At 39.4% G+C, this 21,251-nt stretch overlaps 2 protein-coding genes across 12 annotated transcripts in view; both read right to left on the reverse strand.

The window, feature by feature from the left end:
• The window catches only part of IRAG2 (inositol 1,4,5-triphosphate receptor associated 2), a 56,163-nt gene extending 37,022 nt beyond the window's left edge, over positions 1-19,141 (reverse strand). For 4 of the 11 annotated variants that reach the window (XM_033222650.1, XM_033222647.1, XM_033222646.1 and 1 more), the window contains exons 1-6: positions 18,298-19,141; positions 9,732-9,793; positions 8,508-8,588; positions 7,593-7,689; positions 4,806-4,953; positions 1,875-1,956 (exon numbers count right to left, since the gene is read on the reverse strand). In XM_033222650.1, the coding sequence (XP_033078541.1) occupies positions 1,875-1,891 (17 nt within the window). In that variant the 5' untranslated portion in view covers positions 1,892-1,956; positions 4,806-4,953; positions 7,593-7,689; ... (1 more) ...; positions 9,732-9,793; positions 18,298-19,141. The remainder of the gene's footprint in view (positions 1-1,874; positions 1,957-4,805; positions 4,954-7,592; positions 7,690-8,507; positions 8,589-9,731; positions 9,794-18,297) is intronic. The other 7 variants (XM_033222651.1, XM_033222649.1, XM_033222645.1 and 4 more) reach the window with 4 other exon arrangements.
• LOC117090384 (lymphoid-restricted membrane protein) overlaps positions 18,392-21,251 on the reverse strand; it is a 47,814-nt gene continuing 44,954 nt past the window's right edge. Inside the window, exon 17 of the mRNA XM_033222670.1 lies at positions 18,392-19,018. Within this exon, the coding sequence (XP_033078561.1) occupies positions 18,835-19,018 (184 nt within the window). The 3' untranslated portion in view covers positions 18,392-18,834. The remainder of the gene's footprint in view (positions 19,019-21,251) is intronic.

Here is a 21,251-nt window from a genome sequence, read left to right on the forward strand (position 1 = left end):
CTGCAACCTCTGCCTCCTGGGCTCAAGCAATTCTCCTGCCTCAGCCTTCCAAATAGCTGAGAGTATAGGTGCCCGCCACCTAATTTTTGTATTTTTAGTAGAGACAGGGTTTCACTCTATTGGCCAGGTTGGTCTTGAGCTCCTGACCTCAAGTGATCCGCCCACCTTGGCCTCTAGGTAAGAGCAAAATAGATTCATTTCCTTTTTCTTTCTTTTTCTTAGCTACTCAGACAGGTATTTATGAACAACAACAACAACAACAAAATGCCATACACACACTTAACAGGAAGAATAACAACAACTTGTACAATTCAATAGTAAAAAGAAACTTAATCCCATCTTTAAAATGAGCAAAAGATCTGAGTAGACATATCTTCAGAGAAGTTATACAAATGGCCAACAAACACACAAAAAGATGTTCAACATTATTAATCATTAGAGAAATGCAAACCAAAAATGCAATGAGGTGTCACTTTGCACCCACAAAGATGGCTTTAATAAAAATAGACAAATATTTAGTAAGGATACAGAGTAACTAGAATCTTCATACCTTGCTGTTGGAAATGTAAAACGACAAAGCCACCCTGGAAGTCTGTTTTGCAGTTCCTCAAAAACATTAAACATATAGTTCCTGTATGATGCAGTAACTGCCACACGAACACACCCAAAAGAATCAAAAACATGTTTACACAAAAACCAATATTCTAACGTTCATAGTAGCATTATTTGCAATAGCCAAAAAGTAAAAACAACTCAAATGTCCATCAGCTGATGAGTGGAGAAACAAAATGTGGTGTATATCTATACAGTGGAATATTATTCAGCCATGAAAATGAATGAAGTGCTGATATCATGCTATGACATGGATGAGTCTTGAGAACCTTATGCTGAAAACCTTGAGAAGCTTAACTGAAAGAAGCTGGCCACAGGTGGCCACATATCGTATGATTCCATTTATATGAGATATCCAGAATAGGCAAATCTATAGGACAGAAAGTAGATTAGTGGTTGCCTAGAGCTGGGGGTTGCAGACAGGAGGAAATAGGGAGAGACTACCAAAGGGTATGCAGTTTATTTCTGGGGTGATCAAAGTATTCTAAAACCGATTGTGGTGACGGTTGTACAACTCTGTGAATATACTGAAAGTCATTTAAGTGAATAAGTTAAATTAATGAATTGTCTGGTGGGTGAGTCATATCTCAATTAAAATGTAAAAGAAAGAAGAATGATGGACTGCCAGATCCTGAAACAGAACTGCCTGCTCCATTTGATTGAGAAGATCACGAGGCTCAGGCTGCAGACTGAGGAAGGCATTCCAACCACATCTCGATGATAGAGAGAGTGACCTAAGTGACCTTCTCAGGTCATTTAGTATTATTCTTTCCTTGGGTAGAAAAGTCACATTAGCACCTAACTCTGTCAATTAGTACCTGACTACTCTCCATGGGCATGGCCCTGCTTTGTGGTCTTTGACAAAGGGTACCAGGCCTCAAAGATTATCCAGCCTTGACCTCAATTCTTGGAGAATCAACGGAATCTGAGGCTTCTTACAGTCACTAGTGAATTTAAGTCCCAAACTAGCCTGCCTCTCAAACCAAAAGTTCAGCCCACTTCATTGAAATCTCTTTTTGGTTCTATAACCCACAGAGTATACTAAACACAGGGTAGAAAGCCCTCAAACTAAATAATTTTAATTTCTTGACTTCAAAGGTTGTTATTTCTCATACAACTGAGTTTTGGAATAGCAGACTCAGACTTGCTACAAGAATATCCATAATACTTAAAAAGTAAAAAAGACAGGGAAAAAGAATACCCATAGAAGAACAGGATATGCTAACACTGAAAATGAAACCAAAATCCAGTCCAACACTCACTTCCATGCTTGGGTCATTATTCATCCTGATGTAGCCTGAGAGATTTGTTCCCGGGTTGGGGCCACTTGTGGGGCCTGGGCACCTGGCAGCAGAAAGTAGAGTTATCTACTACAGGTGAAAAAACTGCAAACCTTAGCAGATACTAAACAATAACATAGTTCTCACTCCCCTATGCCCAGTCCCAATTTTATCAAATTTCTAATTAAGTTCATGGTTTAAGTAACACATAATGAAAGAGAGTTCCCACCTCCATCAGAGAGAGGTTACAAACAACAGAGAATCCAGCCAAAGATGAAAATGAAGCATTTGCAATTCAAAGTCATTCTTCCTCACCCTCAATACAGAAGGGAAATTTTATTGAGGTAGATTAGTTCCTCACAAAATGCACTGACATTTTTGAATGTTTCCTAAGGAAGATGAGTCTGTATACTTTGAAAGGCAGGTGCAAATGAGCACCGAAGGAGGATGAGGGCAGGGACAGATATAGGTTCCCAAAAGCTTGTTAACCTTGAGTGTGAAAGAAACAGAAATAGGATTAAAACCTGTCTAAGTTAACTTAGCAGGATGTTGTTGATACTGTGATCTATGCCCCCAGTTCCTGAGACAGACCTCCTAAAATCCTTATAGACAGAGGTGCTAGGGGAATCTTTAATATTTGGTCTCTGATCCTGGTTCCTGATACAGAGTGTCTAAGACCTTTGTAATTCCCTGAGTAATAGGAGTGTTTGACACAGAGCTCCTGAATCTCTTGAAATTTCCTGAGTATTACGAGCATCTTCTATTCTAAAGAGGTGTCTCTTGGTGGGCTTCTGGATAGCCTCAGGATGAGGGGCTGGTTGCCGGGGAACCAATCTGTGGTTCGAGGGTTGGAACTTTCAACTCCACCCTGCCAAGCTCCTGGGGGGGAAGACGGGCTGAGCTGATCACCAATGGCCAATGATTTAATCAATCTTGCCTAATAAAGCCTCCATAAAAACCTGAAAGGACAGCACTTGGAAAGCTTCTGATTTGGTGAACTAAAACATAGCCATGTACTGGGAAGATGGCACACCCCAACTCCACAAAGACAGACCCTCCTGTGCTTGAGACATTTCCAAACCTTTCCAATGTATCTCTTCATCTGGCTGTTAATTTGTATCCTTTAAAATACACTTTGTCACCTGGCACAGTGGCTCACCCCTGTAATCCCAGCATGTTGGGAGGCTGAGATGGGACGATCACTTGAGTCCGGGAGTTCAAGACTAGCCTGGGCAACACGGAGAAACCTTGTCTTACAAAAAATAAGGTAAGGCCAGGTGCTGTGGCTCACACCTGTAATCCCAGCACTTTGGAAGGCTGAGGTGGGCGGATCACCTGAGGTCAGGAGTTCAAAACCAGCCTGGTAAACATGGCAAAACCTTGTCTCTACTAAAAATATAAAAATCAGCTGGGCGTGGTGGCAAGAGCCTGTAGTCTGAGCTACTTGGGAGGCTGAGGCAGGAGAATCACTTGAACCCGGGAGGCAGAGGTTGCAGTGAGCCGAGATCATGCTGCTGCACTCCAGCCTGGGCAACAGAGTGAGACTCTTGTCTCAAAAAACAAAAAAACAAAAACTAGCCGGGTGTGGTGGCAGGCACCTGTGGTCTCAGTCACTCAGAAGGCTGAGGTGAGAGAATCACCTGAACTCAGGAAGTCGAGGTTGCAGTGAGCCCAAATCACTACTGTACTCTAGCATGGGTGACAGAGTGAGACCCTGCCTCCAAAAAAATAAATTTAAATAAATAAATAAAATAGACTTTGTAGTAAGTGGATAAATGTAAGGAAAGTGTTTCCCTGAGTTCTGTGAGCTACTCTAGCAAATTATTTGAGCCCAAGAAGGGGGTCTTGGGAACCCCCAATTTATAGAGAGTTGGTCAGAAGCACACGTCACAGTCTGGAACCTGCAAGTGGCATCTCAAACAGGGACCGGCCTTGTGGAACTGAGCCCTTAACCTGTGGAATCGGATGCTGTTTCCAGGTAGATAATGTTGGAATTGAACTGAATTATTGGACGCCCATTTCATGTCTGCTGAAGAAGTGATTGGTGTGTGGAAAATTGCTTGGAGTGTGGGGAAAAAAAACCCCACACATCTGGTATCGGAAGTGTGGTGTTGAGACTGTAGTAGGAAAAAACACTCCACTGGTGAGTGTGTTTTTCCTTTAGATTGAAAGATTAGTCTGAGTACTTAAAGAGGAAGAGGGTAGGGTGCAGGGACAAGGACAGGTTCCCAAAGATGTGTTAACCTTGAATGTGAGAGAAAGAGAATTATGATCAAAATCTACCTATGTTAACTTAGCAGTCTATGGTATATTCCTAAAAACTGGAAACATTTTAAGTAGTCTAATTTGTCTTTTAAGCTTTAGAGTGGTATTATGAAATTCAAGGAAAGCAAGAAAACTACACTCCAAGAAAACTACAGCAAGAACTTTATCTCAAAGTTGTAAATTGTCAGCTGGGCATGGTGGCTCACACCTGTAATCCCAGCACTTTGGGAGGCCGAGGAGGGCAGATCACTTGAGGCCAAGAGTTTGAGACCAGCCTGGCCAACATGGCAAAACCCCATCTTTACTAAAAATACATAAATTAGCTGGGCATGGTGGCATGTGTCTGTAGTCCCAGCTACTTGGAAGGCTGAGGCATGAGAATTGCTTGAACTCGGGAGGCAGAGGTTGCAGTAAGCTGAGATCGCATCACTGCACTCCAGTCTGTGCAAGACAGCGAGATTCCATCTCAGAAAAAAAAAAAAAAAAAAAAAGCAAAAAGAAAGAAATTGTAAATTTTCAGGAAGTTAGAGAAGTTCCACAATAAAGATGTGATCTCACGTTATGAAAAATCCAACCAATTAAAATGTTAGGCAATGGGAACAGACCACCCATGAGGAGTAGAGTAAGTAAATTTTGCTCTTAACCTACTTGTGTTGTCTTGTTATATCCAAAGCACCGTCCTTTACTTCTCCATATGTGGGCCTTTCACACAGAGCGTGGATTTGATTGGCTACACCTGAGAAAGGTGTTGATTCCAGGGTTGGAACTGCTGTAAAACTATCCAGAGATAAGGCATCTGCAATAGAACAGAAAAAAAAATAAAAATAGAGACCAATTTCTGGTTCAAACTATATTGAAGCCTAAAGTCTTTTCCTCTTGAGAGACTGAAAAAGTGAAAGTTGACCCACTTCTATTAACATTTTAGCATAAATTCCCTTGATGCCTAATCACAGAGGGTAAAAATGTCAAATGCTTAATTTTGACAAAGCATTTGGGAATGACAGCAATATTAATATATATAAAATAATAATTTTAGTTCTAATAATAATATTTAAAAAGTAATAATTTCAAAAAAGTTTTTTTAAGTGTGGGAGAGGCCAGAAAACCCCTGCCCACTAAGCAACTAGAGGGATTAACAATCTATAGCCAGCAGGCGAAAATCCAGTCAGCTGCCTGTTTTTGTAAAGTTTCACTGTGACTAGGTGTGGTGGCTCACGCCTATAATCCCAGCACTTTAGGAGGCTGAAGCAAGTGGATTGCTTGAGCTCAGGAGTTTCAGACCAGCCTGGGCAACATTTTTTAGAGTTACAAGTTTTGTAACTCTACAAAAATTACAAAAATTAACTGGGTGTGATGGCACGTGCCTGTAGTCCCAGCTACTTGGGGGGCTAAGGCAGGAGAATCACTTGAGCCCAAGAGGTTGAGGCTGCAGTGAGCTGTGTTTGTGCCGCTAAGTGACAAAGTGAGACCCTGTCTCAAAAAATAAACAAATAAAGTTTTACCAGAACACGTCCGCACCCATTTGTTCATACATTGTCCATGGCTGTTTGTGTGATACAACAGTAAAGTTGAGTAATTACAGCAGAAACTAAAATATTTACTATCTGGTCTTTTACACAACAATTTTGCAGCCTCCAGAAGAGAAAAGCATCAGACATGGTAATTAGAACCCATCAAAGACTGGTAGGGGAAATAGGTTGAGATCACAAATCATTTGTTAGGGAAAACCATCTTGTTATGTGTGTTTCTGAGTATAGGAGGCAGCAGAGTTTAATAGAAGAAACACAGGGTTTAGAGTCAATCAGAAGTTTTTGGTTCAGATCCTGGCTCTGCCACATACCAATTGTGTGATCTTGAATAAATAACTAAGCCACTCTGAGCCTCAGTTTGCTTATGTATAAAGTGACAGATGACCTTAGGCAAATTACTAACTCAATGTTCCTCTGTTTCCTTATCTTTTGAATGGTAACTATATTAACATCTACCTCATAGGGATATGGTGAGGATTAAATGAGTTAATAGATATGTTAAGAGCATAGAACTGTGTCTGGCACGTAGCACTCTTTCTCCTTTTTTTTTTTTTTGAGATGGAGTCTCACTGTGACACCCAGGCTGGAATGTGATGGTATAATCTCGGCTCACTGCAACCTCCAATTCCTGGGTTCTAGTGATTCTCCTGCCTCAACCTCCCGAGTAGCTGGGACTACAGGTGTGTGCCATCATGCCTGACTAATTTTTGTAGTTTTAGTAGAAATGGGGTTTCACCATATTGGCCAGGCTGGTCTCAAACTCCCAACCTCAAGCGATCCGCCCGCCTCAGCCTCTCAAAGTGCTGGAATTATAGGCATGAGCAACCGCACCTGGCCAGCAAGCACCGTTTAAGGACTCCCACTGTTGGTGGTGGTGATTAAGTTATTGTGAATTATCTCTATAAAGCACTAATCTATATTGCCTGACACAAAATAGACACTCCATTAGAAACAGTTTTTCCTTCTCAAATTTAAATGATCACCAAATCACTCTACTTTTCTCTTTATTCCTTCTTAAATTTACTTTGACAATCATTTCTGAATAGTTTTTCCTTCTCAAATTTAAATGATCACCAATCGCTCTACTTTTCTCTTTATTCCTTCTTAAACTTACTTTGACACTCATTTCTTTTGTCATTTCAGAACTAGACATTAATTTTGGCTTTTAACTGCGTCCATGTTATGCTGAGAGGTGTCACTACTTTGACCATTTCTTAGAATAAAGCTCTTTCTCTTGGCATTGAGTATAAATTTGACCCACACTCCACTTTTCCTTCTCCAAATATCTCTTCTACTGTATCTCAACCCGAATCCTCTTGTTTTCAAAATGACTTGCCTACCTTTGGCTCTTTTTCAAACACTTCAGGTTTTTGATTCTTACTTCTCTTCTTATGTTTTTGTTTTGTTTGTTCATGTTACTCTCACCCATTAGAATACTTTTTTGATACTTTTTGCTTTTCCAAAGCCAACTAATCTTTCAAGGCCAATTCAACTCTAACCTCTTCTATGGAATCATCTTTCACTTCTCTGAGCCCAGGTCTTGTCTCCTTGCTAGTCTGTGATCTACTTTAAGACTTATTCTTTTTTGTGTGTTTGTTTTATAGATGTTGCCCAGGCTGGTCGCGAATTCCTGGGCTCAAGCAATTCCCCTGCTATGGCCTCCCAAGGTGCTGGGATTATAGGCGCCAGCCACGTTGCCTAGTCAGGACTTATTCTTTATCATGCATAATAGGGTGCCTTGCACAGAGTAGGTACTCAAATATATATTGATTGACTGAATTCAGGGATAAATATCCAAGTATTCAACAATTTTTCCTATACAAATGTAATAACAACTAGTTATTTTCCCTTTCAAATAGAATTCTACCCCTACTTGTGTCTAAGCAGGTATAGAAGGGTAGCTTACCCAGCAGAGGTGTGTACCAGCACGTATGTTTCAAGGTCAGGGGTGTCTGATGTATTCTTGCTTCTTGACCACTATATAGTTTGTGGCAACACTGCTTCTGAACAGAAAACCAACTATTAGTAGCCATCTAAAGGAATGTAACATATAGTTCATAATCTACTACCTCCATTTTCAAAGGTAGAAAGAATATCACGAGCCTCAAATGACCCTGTGAGAGACATCAAGAAGAAAATAAATGATGTCAAGTAAAAAAGCTTTCAAGTGTTTGATCAAAAAGTATACATGAGTAAATTATAATTCTTATTTAAAATTCACAATTTAATAATCTAACAGAATGCTAACATCATCAACTCCAAATAATTGACACTTTGATGTAAACAAAGGCTTTGAGGAAAGAGGTATAGGTGAGGAAAAAACTTAGTTACATAATTCTTCGTGATACTGCAATTTAAAAAGGTAAAACAGGCCGGGCGCAGTGGTTCATGCCTGTAATCTCAGCACTTTTGGAGGCTGAGGTGGGTGGATCACTTGAGGTCACCAACCTGGCCAACATGGGGAAACCCCATCTCTACTAAAAATACAAAAATGAGCCAGGTGTGGTGGCGTGTGACTGTAATCCCAGCTACTCGGGAGGCTGAGGGAGGAGAACCTCTTGAACCCGGGAGGCAGAGATTGCAGTGAGCTGAGATCGCGCCACTGAACTCCAGCCTGGGCGACAAAGGACAAACTAAGTTTGTGTCTATGTATGTGTACATTTACGAAAATAGCTATGTGTTGCCTCATTTGATAATCTCTTGATAAAAGCAATATATACAGTTCTAAGGCTACTGATACATACTGGATTGAGCTTTCTATTACAAGATAGCTGTTGATTCACAATTACTACCTAAATACTTTCAAAAAGCTTGCAATTACCAATTTTTCTTGAAGAGGTTGTTGAATTGCATCTGTGCAGGACAGGGAATCATAATGAGGAAATTCCTCATCTAAAAAGCTCTGTCAAGAGAAAATGGTAGAGTGTATTCAAAGACAGAATGATGAAAGGGTCAAAGATCCCAAACACATTAGACTTAATAGAAAATATGACACTACCTAAAGTGGGTGAAATTGGCAAGTTTTTTTATCTTGTATTCTACTCCAAGGGAACACATTTGTAATTGTAAACCTCGTATTGTGTTTTCCCCATTACTTGATCTAGGAATGAAATCCGAAGATCAGGAACAAGAAACTGAATGGTTTTGTCACTGAAATCTTGAGGCAGAGGCTAAAGAAGCTTGTTAGAGATGTAACTCAGAGTAGTGAAAATGGCGACTGTGAAAATTTGATAGCTATGAAATTATTGCCTTAATCCAAGAGGTACATTCACATCTATCATAGTTACATTATAAATGAAAATGTTGTTGGTGTTCTTGAGATGATTAAAGCATCTTTAGATATGGAGGTTTTTCCAGCTCAACTTATTGCAGAGGGCTTTTTAGGCACTCTGCCTAGCTTAACTTTTTTCTCCTGCTTTAACAGATGTGTCTGCATGATGCCCTGGAAACAGATACATGCAAATATCACCCTTCTTTCTTTCCTCCTCCATCATCTTCCTCCAGTGCCAACCTTGCTGCTTTGCTGTTCCCTTATGTTTTTCATTTCTGAGCAAAAAGGAGATTCACCAACTATCATAAGGGAAGGAACTTAACTCTACCGGGGATATCTTAAGATGACCCATACAGAAAGAACTGGAAAGTTTAATTTAAATATGAGAAAGAAAAAAGAGACAGTAACTATATCAAAGCCTATTCAAGAATACTCAAAATTTCAGCATATTATAAATTGAACGATATGCCCTTACTATCAGAAAGACTGAAAAACTGGCTGTTTGCTAATAGATATAGCGGTGGGGCAAAGAAAATTCTGAAATGCTTCCTCTTTAGAAGACATTGTCAGTAGCCACTCACTAACATAAGATCTCCTTTCTTGTTTTGCTGAGTACTTTAAGTGCACAAGAGAACAAAATACACCAAAACATTTTCTTCTAAACTGGTTAACTTAATGATTAAAGTCATTGTCTGTTATAAATTAGCTTCAAAATCTTACATGAATTGAACATTTTCCTCCATAGTAACTGAACACGTATCAGAGATATCTTACCTGAAACAGCAAGCCATGGTGTTCCCCTTCAATTAACCTCTTTTGAAGTGACTCAATTGTTGCTACAAAGAGAATTTATAACCAGCTCAATATGATCATTTTTATTTAATTAATTGATTTATTTATTTCGAGACAGGGTCTGGCTCTGTTGCCCAGATTGGAGTGCAGTGGCATGATCTCACCTCACTGCAAACTCTGCCACCTGGGCTGAAGTCATCCTCCTGTCTCAACCTCCCAACCTCCATGTGCCTGGAATTACAGGCACATGCCACTGCACTCAGCTAATTTCGTATTTTTTGTAGAGATGGGTTTCACCATGTGGTCTAGACTGGTCTCAGACTCCTGAGTTCAGGTGATCCACCCACCCCGGCCTCCCACAGTGCTGGGATTACTGGCATGAGCCACTGTGCCCAGTATGAGCATATTTAGCCTTGTCTTCTTAATTCATTTCATTGCTTCATAAACTTTTAATGGCTTTAAATTTGGGGCCTGAAGAAAGGAAAATAATGATTTCTGAGAATGGCATTCTGAACTTATGACTCGGGAAAAATGGAAAAGCAGGCTAGAACAGATAAGCCATTATCTCCCTTGGGTATTTAAATTTTACTTTGACAGATACTTGTGAATTGTCTTCTAGAAGTGAGTCACAGAATTGTCTAATCTTAAGAATACACCTTACATCTGGTGCAGTGGCTCACATCTGTAATCCCAGCTCTTTGAGAGGCCGAGGTGGGTGGATCATTTCAGGCCACAGTACTTCGAGACTAGCCTGGCCAACATGGCAAAATCCCATCTCTACTAAAAAAAAAAAAATATGAAAATTAGCTGGGTGTGGTGGTGCGTGCCTGTAATCCTAGCTGCTCGGAAGGCTGAGGCAGGAAAATCGCTTGAACCTGGGAGGTGAAGGTTACAGTGAGCCAAGATCATGCCACTGCACTCCAGCCTGGGCAAAAGAGCGAGACTCCCTCTCAAATACATACATACATACATACATATATACATACATACATACGTAAATACATAAATAAATAATATATCTTAGAGGTCATTGAGTCTGACCTCCTACTGATAAAGAAATTCTCTCTCCAATAAGCCTCCGCTTGAGCCCTCAAATTATAGCCCTAGGATCCCAGAATCCTACAAGTAGACCTCAGATCATGAGAACACTGATGTGCAGAGGACTGAAAAGGTAATTGGTAAGTCATGGAGCTGAGATTAGACGCATGGAACAGAGCTTAACTCAGGGTATCATTCAGTGAAACTAAAAATATTTGTTTTTCTGCTTAAGTAAAATCTCCAAAGGTCTTATGGCTGGAATAATGGAAATGGGGGAAAAGTACCTAATATTTAGCTCTTTGATGTACATAATAACACATTATTTATCTGACAAATCCTACTCTCTGAAACATAGCCAAAACCAGAAAATAAACCCAAATCTTTTGAACAACTAGAATAGATACCGATATTTATGCCCTTTATTCACGTGGCAAATCTCACACTTCGACTCAGGCAGTGGGCTCTGAGTGTATACATAATCTCACCAGTTTGACTGCCTTCTTAGCCCACAGAAGATTAAAAGCAAAACTTAAACAAGGATAAGGAGCTCTATGGAAGCATATTAATAGCTACCACTTTTTTAAAAAAAAATCACTAACAGCCAGGAAAATTATTAACAGCAGATAATCTGGCATCCAAAATATATAGAAATCTGGTGCTTCTTATTTTATAAACCAACTGTTTTATATCTTAATAGCCTGAAGAAATTCTGAGTCATGAGCATAATGCTAATGAAAAGAAGTACATAATGTAATTTTTAAATTTTTTTCAGGAAAAAGGGCTCTAAAAGCTTCAATTATGTAGAAAATTACCTATGTAATTTTTTTATTTTATAGGACTATTGTTTTGGTAAAAATAACTTATTTCTCAATCAAACCTGACATAGTGTTACTAGGCCCACTACGAACAAAACAGATGTTTGTTTTTCAAACATCTCCCTCACATAGGAAGAAAAGCATATTTTAAAAAACGTATTTCTAGGCCAGGTGTGGTGGCTCACGCCTGTAATCCCAGCACTTTAGGAGACCGAGGCAGGCGGGTCACCTGAGGTCAGGAGTTTGAGACCAGCCTGACCAACATGGTGAAACCCTGTCTCTACTAAAAATACAAAAAAATTAGCCAGGCATAGTAGCGCACACCTGTAATCCCACCTACTTGGGAAGCTGAGGCAGGAGAATTGCTTGAACCCGGGAGGTGGAGGTTGCAGTGAGCTGAGATCAAGCCACTGCACTCCAGCTCTTGGTCACAGAGCAAGACTCCATCTCAGGGGGGAAAAAATGTATTTCTAACCTACAAAAGTCATTTAAAATTTATTTCTTATTAATACTTAGGACTCTGGTAAAGATGAAAATTTTAAAAAATTCTGTCTTAACTGTATTAAGAAGGAAGGCCCATTTCCAAAATACAAATTCAGAATATTGTCTTACAATTACCAACGAAGCTGTGTTTCAGAAGCAATGATGAGTTAGTGTAAGATTGTCTAAATTGCCCATCTGCTTGCTCACCAGGCAAGCTTGGTTTTAGAAACAGTCTATCTCGAAGCATTCAAATGGAAAGCCTTATTTCAACAGATGTTTTGTGCAATGTGTAGCAACTGTTTCCATATTTTCCACATGGCAAAACAAGTTGGCTTATGACCACAATTTGCATTCACCTTTGCATTCTGCTTTACATGTTTGGAGTTGGACCTGTAATGCCTCTAGAACAAATATATGCTTCATATAGAAGGAGGTAAAACAATGGCCACTGTATCCCCTGCTGTTGCCATCTGCCATGTAGGATGGGACCAGGTGTCTTGGATGCATTGCCTCTGAAGAAAGTTGAGACAAAGCAACTTTCTAAATGACTATGCAATGAGGTCTCAGGCAAAGGCCCCACAATTAATTGGCTGTTGAAAATGAAAATTATAACATTATTAGAGCCGTAATCATGTTAGCTATCAATGATGGATGATATTTATAGAGTACAGGACTTGTATAATACTATCTATATGTTACTGGAAAAAACCTCATGTTCTATAAAATTGTATATTAAAAATAATAGGGTTCATTAAAGAACCCCAGACTAAGATCAACTATTCATAGCACATATCTGTCAAAGGACTTATATCCAATAATAAAAGGACAGAAAACTTAATTTTAAAATGGGCGAAAGACTTAGACACTTCACAAAGAAGATATACAATGGCCAATCAGCACATGAAAAAGTGCCCAATATCATTACATCTGAAAAACATATATTAAAATCACAATGAAATACCCATTTAGTAGAGTGGCTAAAATGACAAAGATTGACACTACCAAATACTGAAGATGTGGAACACTTAGAACCTCCCACACTGCTGGTGGGAGCGTTAAATGCTATCAACACTCTTGAAAACTGTTTGACAGTTTCTTAAAAAGTGAGAGTCACAGCTATGCTGTGACCTAACAATTTTACTCCTAGATATTTATTCTAGGTGAAATAAAAACTTATGTGCACACAAAGACTTGTACACAGACGTTCATAGCAGCTTTGTCCATTGTAACCCCAAACTGCATATACTGCAGATATCCAGTAACAGCAGAAAAACCAATCAAATTTTGGAATATTCATAGAAGGAAATACAACTCAACAATAAAAAATACTGCTAAGAAACACAACCTAATCCCATTATGCTGACAGGAAAAAGACCAACACACAAAAAAGTACATACTGTGTAACTGAGTTCTAGAACAGGCTAAGCTATCAGACCAGGGGTTGTTCCTTAGGGTCCTAGAGGTGGGAGCGGGGCATTGACTGGGAAGTTGCACAAGGGAAGTTTCTGGGGTGATAGAAATTCTGTGTTTTGATGTATATTTATCTACCTTGTTGAATAGCATACTCGAGATCTGAACATTTTATGACATGTTAAATATACTAATAAAAAAGAAGTTAAAAGTATAAGAACAAAATAATGCAGGGATTATGAAATAGGGTTAGGAAGAAACTACTAAAAACATACATGCAGCCGGGCACAGAGGCTCACGCCTGTAATCCCAAAACTTTGGGAGGCTGAGGCAGGAGGATTGCTGGAGCCCAGGAGATTGAGACCAGCCTAGGCAACATTGTGAGATCCTATCTTTACAAAAATTTTAAAAATTAGCCAGGCATAGTGGTGCTCGCCTATAGTCCTAGCTACTCAGGAGACTGAGGCAGGAGGATCACTTGAGTCCAGGAGGTTGAGGCTACAGTGAGCCATGATCCCACCACTATAGTCCAGCCTGGGTGACAGAACAAGATCCTGTCTCAAAATAATATAATAATAATAATAATAATAATAAAATCTATCTGTCTACCTACTTACCTATCTGTATGTATGTGCAACATTGTAACCAGAGTTCTAACAAACACAATTATTGAATTATTAGTACTAAGAAGATCACATGCATCATCAGACATGCATCTTTAAATGCCTCGCAGGATATTAGAAATACACAAAAACAAGAGTGTGGAAATGCTGGTGATGCTTTCACTAGAACAGTGTTGGTGGGGTGAGAAGCAAATGCAGATAGAGACGGCGAGGCTAACAAGGTGAACACAGGAAGGAGTAGGATTGGACACAGACTATGGCTCTACAAGGCTGGGGCAGAGCCCAGAGTGGCGCTGGGGAGGGAGGCCCAGGTGCAGACACTTATTTTTAATTTTCTCAAAATAAAGCTGAAAGGGTTCCTGTTGCCTGTTCAGCAGCCAAACTAAGGGCTTTTTCCTTTCCTGAGGAAGGTGAGAGTTCTATTCCTACCAATCCAGATCCAAGTCCCAAGAAAATCGTGAATGAAACAATATAACTTCTATACTATATAACCACAGCATTTCCCATTTACAAATCACAAATGAGATGATTCATGTTATAGAAACGTGTTCTAGCAGAACACAAATATCAACTATGGCCAAGTGTTAGCTACTATTTGGCATTTATTATGTTATTTATATAATTCACAACAACTGCATTTAACAGAAGAGGATACTGAAGCTCAGAGAGGCAATGTAATTTGCTCAACTTTACCCAACCACTCTTCTGTAGACTTTGAGTGAGAACACAGGTTTGTTAATTTCAAATCCCATGTTCTTAATCATTATACTATACTTCCCAGATTACTTCTCCATATCTGCATTTTTCATTTGGGAAAACTTGGGTCCCTATCCCATCAGAGTTGTTGAGCAAGCCATATTTGGCTGTGGTTTTCTCCTTGGCCGTCATCCCAAAACCTTCTGTCTTTAAGTATCTCAATCACCTGGATCCCTGCGCCCGCCTTCTTTGGCTTATTTCCCTCCTGTTTACTGACTGCTTAGGACACGGCTTTCATCCTGAATCCATGCTCCAAGCCCTAAGGGTTTTACCTCTCCCATACCTCCTGCCCTCCATGCTAAGAATAGCAAGCTAGAAGAGTGTTTGCAGTGATATCATCTAGGTGAAAGCCTCCTCTAAACGATGAAGTTCTTATTTGAACATAAGAAATTATGCTATATTGGAGCTTCCCAGGATCTCTCTTCAAGCAAAAATTTGTGATTCTTAAAGGTAATTCTCTCATTGTCTGTTAGAGGACTGACTCCATGAAGATTTCATGTCAGATGGGAACAAGAGATGGTGAATAGTAAGGGGGTGATAGTTTTGGATTGTATCAATTAGTCCATGATCTGTGTACATAAGATTCACCCTAATATGTTATATACACATCCTATAAGCTTTTAAACATTTCCTTTGTAGATGAATTCATGTCCTTTGTAGCGACATGGATGAAACTGGAAACCATCATTCTGAGCAAACTATCGCAAGGACAGAAAATCAAACTCCACATATTCTCACTCATAGGTGGGAATTGAACAATGAGAACATTTGGACACAGGGTGGGGAACATCACACACTGGGGACTGTCATGGGGTGGGGGATGGGGGAAGGATAGCATTAGGAGAAATAACTAATGTAAATCACGAGTTAATGGGTGCAGCACACCAACACGGCACATGTATACATATGTAACAAACCTGCACATTGTACACATGCACCCTAGAACATAAAGTATAATAAAAAAAATTCCCCTTTTAAAGCAAATACCAATTATAATCCAGTCATGTATATATTAACAAGATACTTAGATATAAACAAAGTTTAGATGCAGAAGAAAGAAAATATATCAGTAACCTTTCAAGCAGTTGAACGGTTTTCACAGCACATTTCTTGAAGGACATCATGCACATGAATTGCCTCATAAATCACCCCAGTTCTGATGGCAGTTGAAAACTTGAACAATATTATGTATTCAAGATAAAGTTCAGGATTTCTGATCAACTGTCATATATAAATTTCCAGTTCTAGTGTGAACATTATGCACACTGATCTGAACATTTGGGCCAAACCAGCTGCATCCCCACACAATGTGCTGATGCAACTTAGATGGATCAGAAAACAATTGTCTGAAATACTTTGTGAATTTATTAAACTAGCCAGAGAGTTTCAGAAAAGCTAAATAGATATAAATATGTTTTGTTTTCTGACTCAGAATCAGATGTCTGACTCAGAACTCAAACAGCATGGGGTGGCAGTGGTCACGGTGGGATGTGCGTGGACGTGTTTGTGTGATAACTGTACTCACTGACATTTGTTCGCAGTCTATCTGGAACATCTGCTACATAGACCATTTTGAAAATATGTGCTATCTAAATTTCCCTCTTCTTTCAAAGATTGAATTTAAAGGGCATTGTTAGAAAGATCATAAGCAAATGGTCATGCGAGCAAAATCCTGATTTGTATGGGTTTTTGGGGGCAGCAAAAGATACAAGTAACAAATAAGGGATTTCATAAATCTGGACAGCTTATAAATAACTCAAGACAGAAAGGAAGTATCCACTTTACTTTATCCAGGCAGAAAAAAATACACATATTAACCCAGGGCAGCTTTCATATTCGGCTTTTAAGTGTATTTGAATCTATTATGCTGTGAAGATAAACTGGGAAGACAGCAATAGCAAGTTCACAATATCAAGAATGTGTACTTTGGGATAAGTTAGAAAAGTTAGCTCTTCTAAAAAAATACTGCAAGAAAATCATAGTGAGGAAAGGGAACAAATTCTTAGGAGTTTATAAGACTCAGATTTAATATTAATTTAATCAAAAGCCAAACTGGAGCAAAAGAATAGTCCTGGGCACAGTGTCTGAAGCAGACACACCTCAAACCAACTTTGGAATGCCTGATGATTCATGTCTCAACATGAACAGTTCTAATCACAAGGAAACCTTCTCCAGTGCCCTCTGAGCAGTAGTAAAATAATACATAGACTATTAATTTAAAGACTGCCTTGCTAGCTTAAAAGAGTGAATATTTAGAATTATTGAAAACTGGCAACTTCATAAAGGTTTAAAAATTATGACAATAATATGTTGAACAACCATTGCTATTTTGACATTTTATTTATTTATTTATTTGTAATTTTTGTAGAGACGGAGTTTTGCCACGTTGTCAAGGCTGGTCTCAAACTCCTGAGCTCAAGCAATCTGCCCACCTCGGCCTCCCAAAATGCTGGGATTACAGGGGTGAGCCATCGTGCCCGGCAAACCATTGCTATTTTAAAACTAGATTATTTCTTAAACTCCTAAATAGCTTTCTCAGATAATAGTAGAAAGGGTACAATAAATCCAAAACAAGCACAAGTCTGAAATTTTTCATCTCTAGCCTACCTTAAGCTTATATTTAATTGTTTATTTCTCAAACCAAATAACTTTCTATAAAAAGAGCATTTATACTGCTATAACAAGAAACTGGCTGAACAAAAGCAATTGTCTGATAAATGACTAAATAAGTAAGGTTTATTTTTACCATGTTATGTTTCTAGAATGAAACAATTTTACAGCTAATCTGACATGTGTAATGTGACAATTGTCTTCTCACATAAATCTCTGGTAAATGTTTATACACTTTTGGGTAATACAGAAAAAAGACAAATATTCCAATTTTTAAAATGCAAAATATGTATGTAGAGGATGCATTAAAACTTTAAAATAATTTTCACACATGTTTGATATTTTGATAAACATTGAATTCATAATTATTTTGCCCAATCTCCCAAAATTACCAAAGAAAATAGACAGGCAAGGCCTTTTCTACCATATGAGAGGAAAAAACTAGCTAATAAAATCAGAGAATAATATATAACAACTTGCAAGTTCAAATATACCATGCATACTAGATTTTTCTCCTTGTTTACTTTTAGAAATTTTGAGAAGTTTTATTTAATTTTAAAAGAAAAAAGCAGCCACAGACAAAACCAGCTTATAATAAAAAAGCAAAAAGGGAAGTTAATGGTTAAACCCATGCATGCACCTAGCCACTCAGCAAACCTCTCTGAAAGCCTCACAATATTGCCTTCTCAAACCATTTCATTGTCATAAATTCAGGAATGATATCCTAGCTGTAATCTAGAAAAACGTCTGTAGTCCTATGCCCTGCCTCAGGGTGAGCAAAAACTGGGGCATAAATGAAAATTTGCTACTCACTCTTCAGTTTCCTTGTCTTCTGCTGAAGTGCCTGGCAAGTGTTCGATAATTCAGTATTTATAGTTTGAAGTTTCCGTTGTTCCGAAATTGCTTCCTCTAATTTATGCAGTAAAGACGTAGCTTTTTCACTGGCAGAGTGGGCTTCTCGATCTCGATCCTTGCCCTGGATATGAACAGTTAGTACTGGGTTGTAGCAGTGTGGCCAGGAAAGAAAGCAATGGAGTGCTCACTCTTGTGATGCAGGCGAAACTGAAAATGTGTTTTTCTTCTCAGGGAAGTGATAAGCCTCTCCTGAACTTCTGCAATTCTGTGTTTGCATGGGCTTGGTATGCCTGAGCTATTTCTACAGCGGTTGAAGTCCTGATATGTCAAGTTGCCTCTTTCTGCAGAGTCGCCTCTTTCATCAGCAGGCTGTTGACACCGCCTCTCTCACAACTCCCCCTTTACTTCCTCTGATCACTGTTAGTTGCTAGGGACTGAACTTGCAGTTCCTCTTTGCTTTCTTTTTTGTTTATTGTTGTTGTTCCTCCTCCATTTTTATTTCATGGTTTGCAGGGCATCTAAGGAGATGTCCCGTGAATCTAATGTAGCCATGAGCCACCCTACCTGCTCCTTCGCATCCTCCAGCCATTGGCTGGCTTCTTGGAGTCTCTTCCCAAGGATGCCTTCCTGGTTGACAGCATCTTCTTGCAGTTGTTTAATGGATTCTAGTTGTTTCTGACTGGAGTTAAAAAAAAAAAAAAAAGTCCAAACCACAAGTCGTCAGTGACATTTCAACTAAGAGTCACCCTGTGAAACTGTGACAAATTCAAACTTAACACCACTTCCTTAGAGATCAGAGGAAAAAGTGAAAGTATTTACATATAAATGCTTCACAAATATAAAATCTTAAGCAAAGCGTATTGCTCACTTAGCCTGACACCCTCACTTTACAGATAAGGACTTCTAGTTTCATCTTTTACATTGGTGTGTTCAGTTCCCACCAGTTGCATTCATAGCACTTAACATCAGTTGCCAGTTGCTCAGAAGATGGCTGTACAATGAGGTCAGGGTGACAGGTGCAATATTTACACATCACAGCTAGCTTTTACAGAAAAAGAAAGGAATGGGGTAAAGGTGGGGGGAGGGAAAAGAAAAGGAAAGAGAACTTTGTTTCATGACCTTAAACTTTCTCCTTAAGGGTTGCCATAGTATAAACACGTGCCACGAGCACAGGAAGGACCGCCCCCAGGCACAGATGAAAGCCGGCGGTTGATATTTCTACTTTAGTCCTCTCTTTGCTGAAGCTCTTCTCCCTACCATCCTTCCCCACCACAGATCTCATGGTGCCATTACATTACACCTCATTTGGGTCCAATTCTATAGAACACGTAAAAATGCACTTACTCTCTGTTAGCAGATGAGATTATTTAATGTGTGTTACATGCCAGCACATCAATGATTATCTGGAAACAATTTGACTTGAATATGGACCTTAACTCAAAGTGGTGATAAATGTTGGGAGTTGCAAAACAACAAGGAAGACATTGTCAGCTGTAGGCCTTGTGCATGCCTCTCAAACGTTAACATTTAGTCAGAATGCCACTGCACACTGGCACAAATCCAGCCCTGGTTTCAAGAAGGACCACACGAGAGGCAAGAATGTTCTCACAGAATGCTTACCATACTGGTAAACAAGTAAACAAAATCCTAAGCAAAAATAAAAACTGCCTATATCACCACACATTCCACTGAGCATCCTTCAACAGCTTAGAGTTGTCACTCTCTCTCTCTTTTTTTTTTAACTGTGGTAGGAACATTGAACAGGAGATTTACCCACTTAACAAAACTTTAAGTGTACAATATGGTGTTAATAACTATAGGCATAATGTTGTACAGCAGATCTCTAGAACGTCTTCATCTTGCATAACTGAAACTTTATACCTGTTGAGTAGCAATTCCTCATGTCCCCTCCCCTAGTCCCTGGCAACTGCCATTCTTCTTCTATTTCTATGAGTTTAACTGTTTTAGATACCTCAGATAACTGGGATTATGCAGTATTTGTTGTTCTGTGACTCACTTATTTTACTTGGGATAGCGTCCTCCAGGTTTATCCATGTTGTCATATGTGATAGAATTTCCTTTTTTTTTTTTTTCAAGGTTGAATAGTATTCCCTTGTATTTATATACCAAATTTTCTTTAATCATTTGTGGACATTCAGGTTGTTCCCAAATCTTGGCTATTGAGAATAATGCTGCAATGAACATGGGAATGCAAATAGCTTTTCCAGGTCCTGATTTTAATTATTTTGGATAACTACCCAGAATTGGGGTCCCTAGATCAAATGGTAGTTTAATTTTTAATATTTTGAGAAAACTCTGTAACTTTTGTTTTGTTTTGTTTTTTGAGATGGAATCTTGCTGTCTCCTGGCTGGAGGGCAGTGACGCGATCTCGGCTCACTGCAACCTTCACCTCCTGGGTTCAAGCGATTCTCCTGCATCAGCCTCCTAGGCAGCTGGGACTACAGGCGTGTGCCAACATGCCCAGCTAATTTTTTGTATTTTAGTAGAGACGGGGTTTCACCATGTTGGCCAGGATGGTCTCGATCTCCTGACCTCGTGATCCACCTGTCTCGTCCTCCCAAAGTGCTGGGATTACAGGCATGAGCCACCGCGCCTGGCCCTCCATAACATTTTCTATAGTGCCTGCACCACTTTCCATTCCCACAACTGTGCCCTAGGACTCCAGTATCTCTACATCCTCACCAACACTTTTTTTTTTTTCTTTTTCTTACACCTGTAATCCCAGCACTTTGGGAGGCTGAGGTGGGCAGATCTCTTGAGGTCAGGAGTTCGAGACCAGCCTGGCCAATGTGGTGAAAGCCTGTCTCTACTTAAAATACAAAAATTAGCTGGGCATGGTGGTGCGTGCCTATAGTCCCAGCTACTCAGGAGGCTGAGGCAGGAGAATTGC

The sequence above is a fragment of the Trachypithecus francoisi genome, unplaced genomic scaffold (genome assembly GCF_009764315.1).
Source record: "Trachypithecus francoisi isolate TF-2019V2 unplaced genomic scaffold, Tfra_2.0 Lachesis_group11, whole genome shotgun sequence".
Lineage (NCBI taxonomy): Eukaryota > Metazoa > Chordata > Mammalia > Primates > Cercopithecidae > Trachypithecus > Trachypithecus francoisi.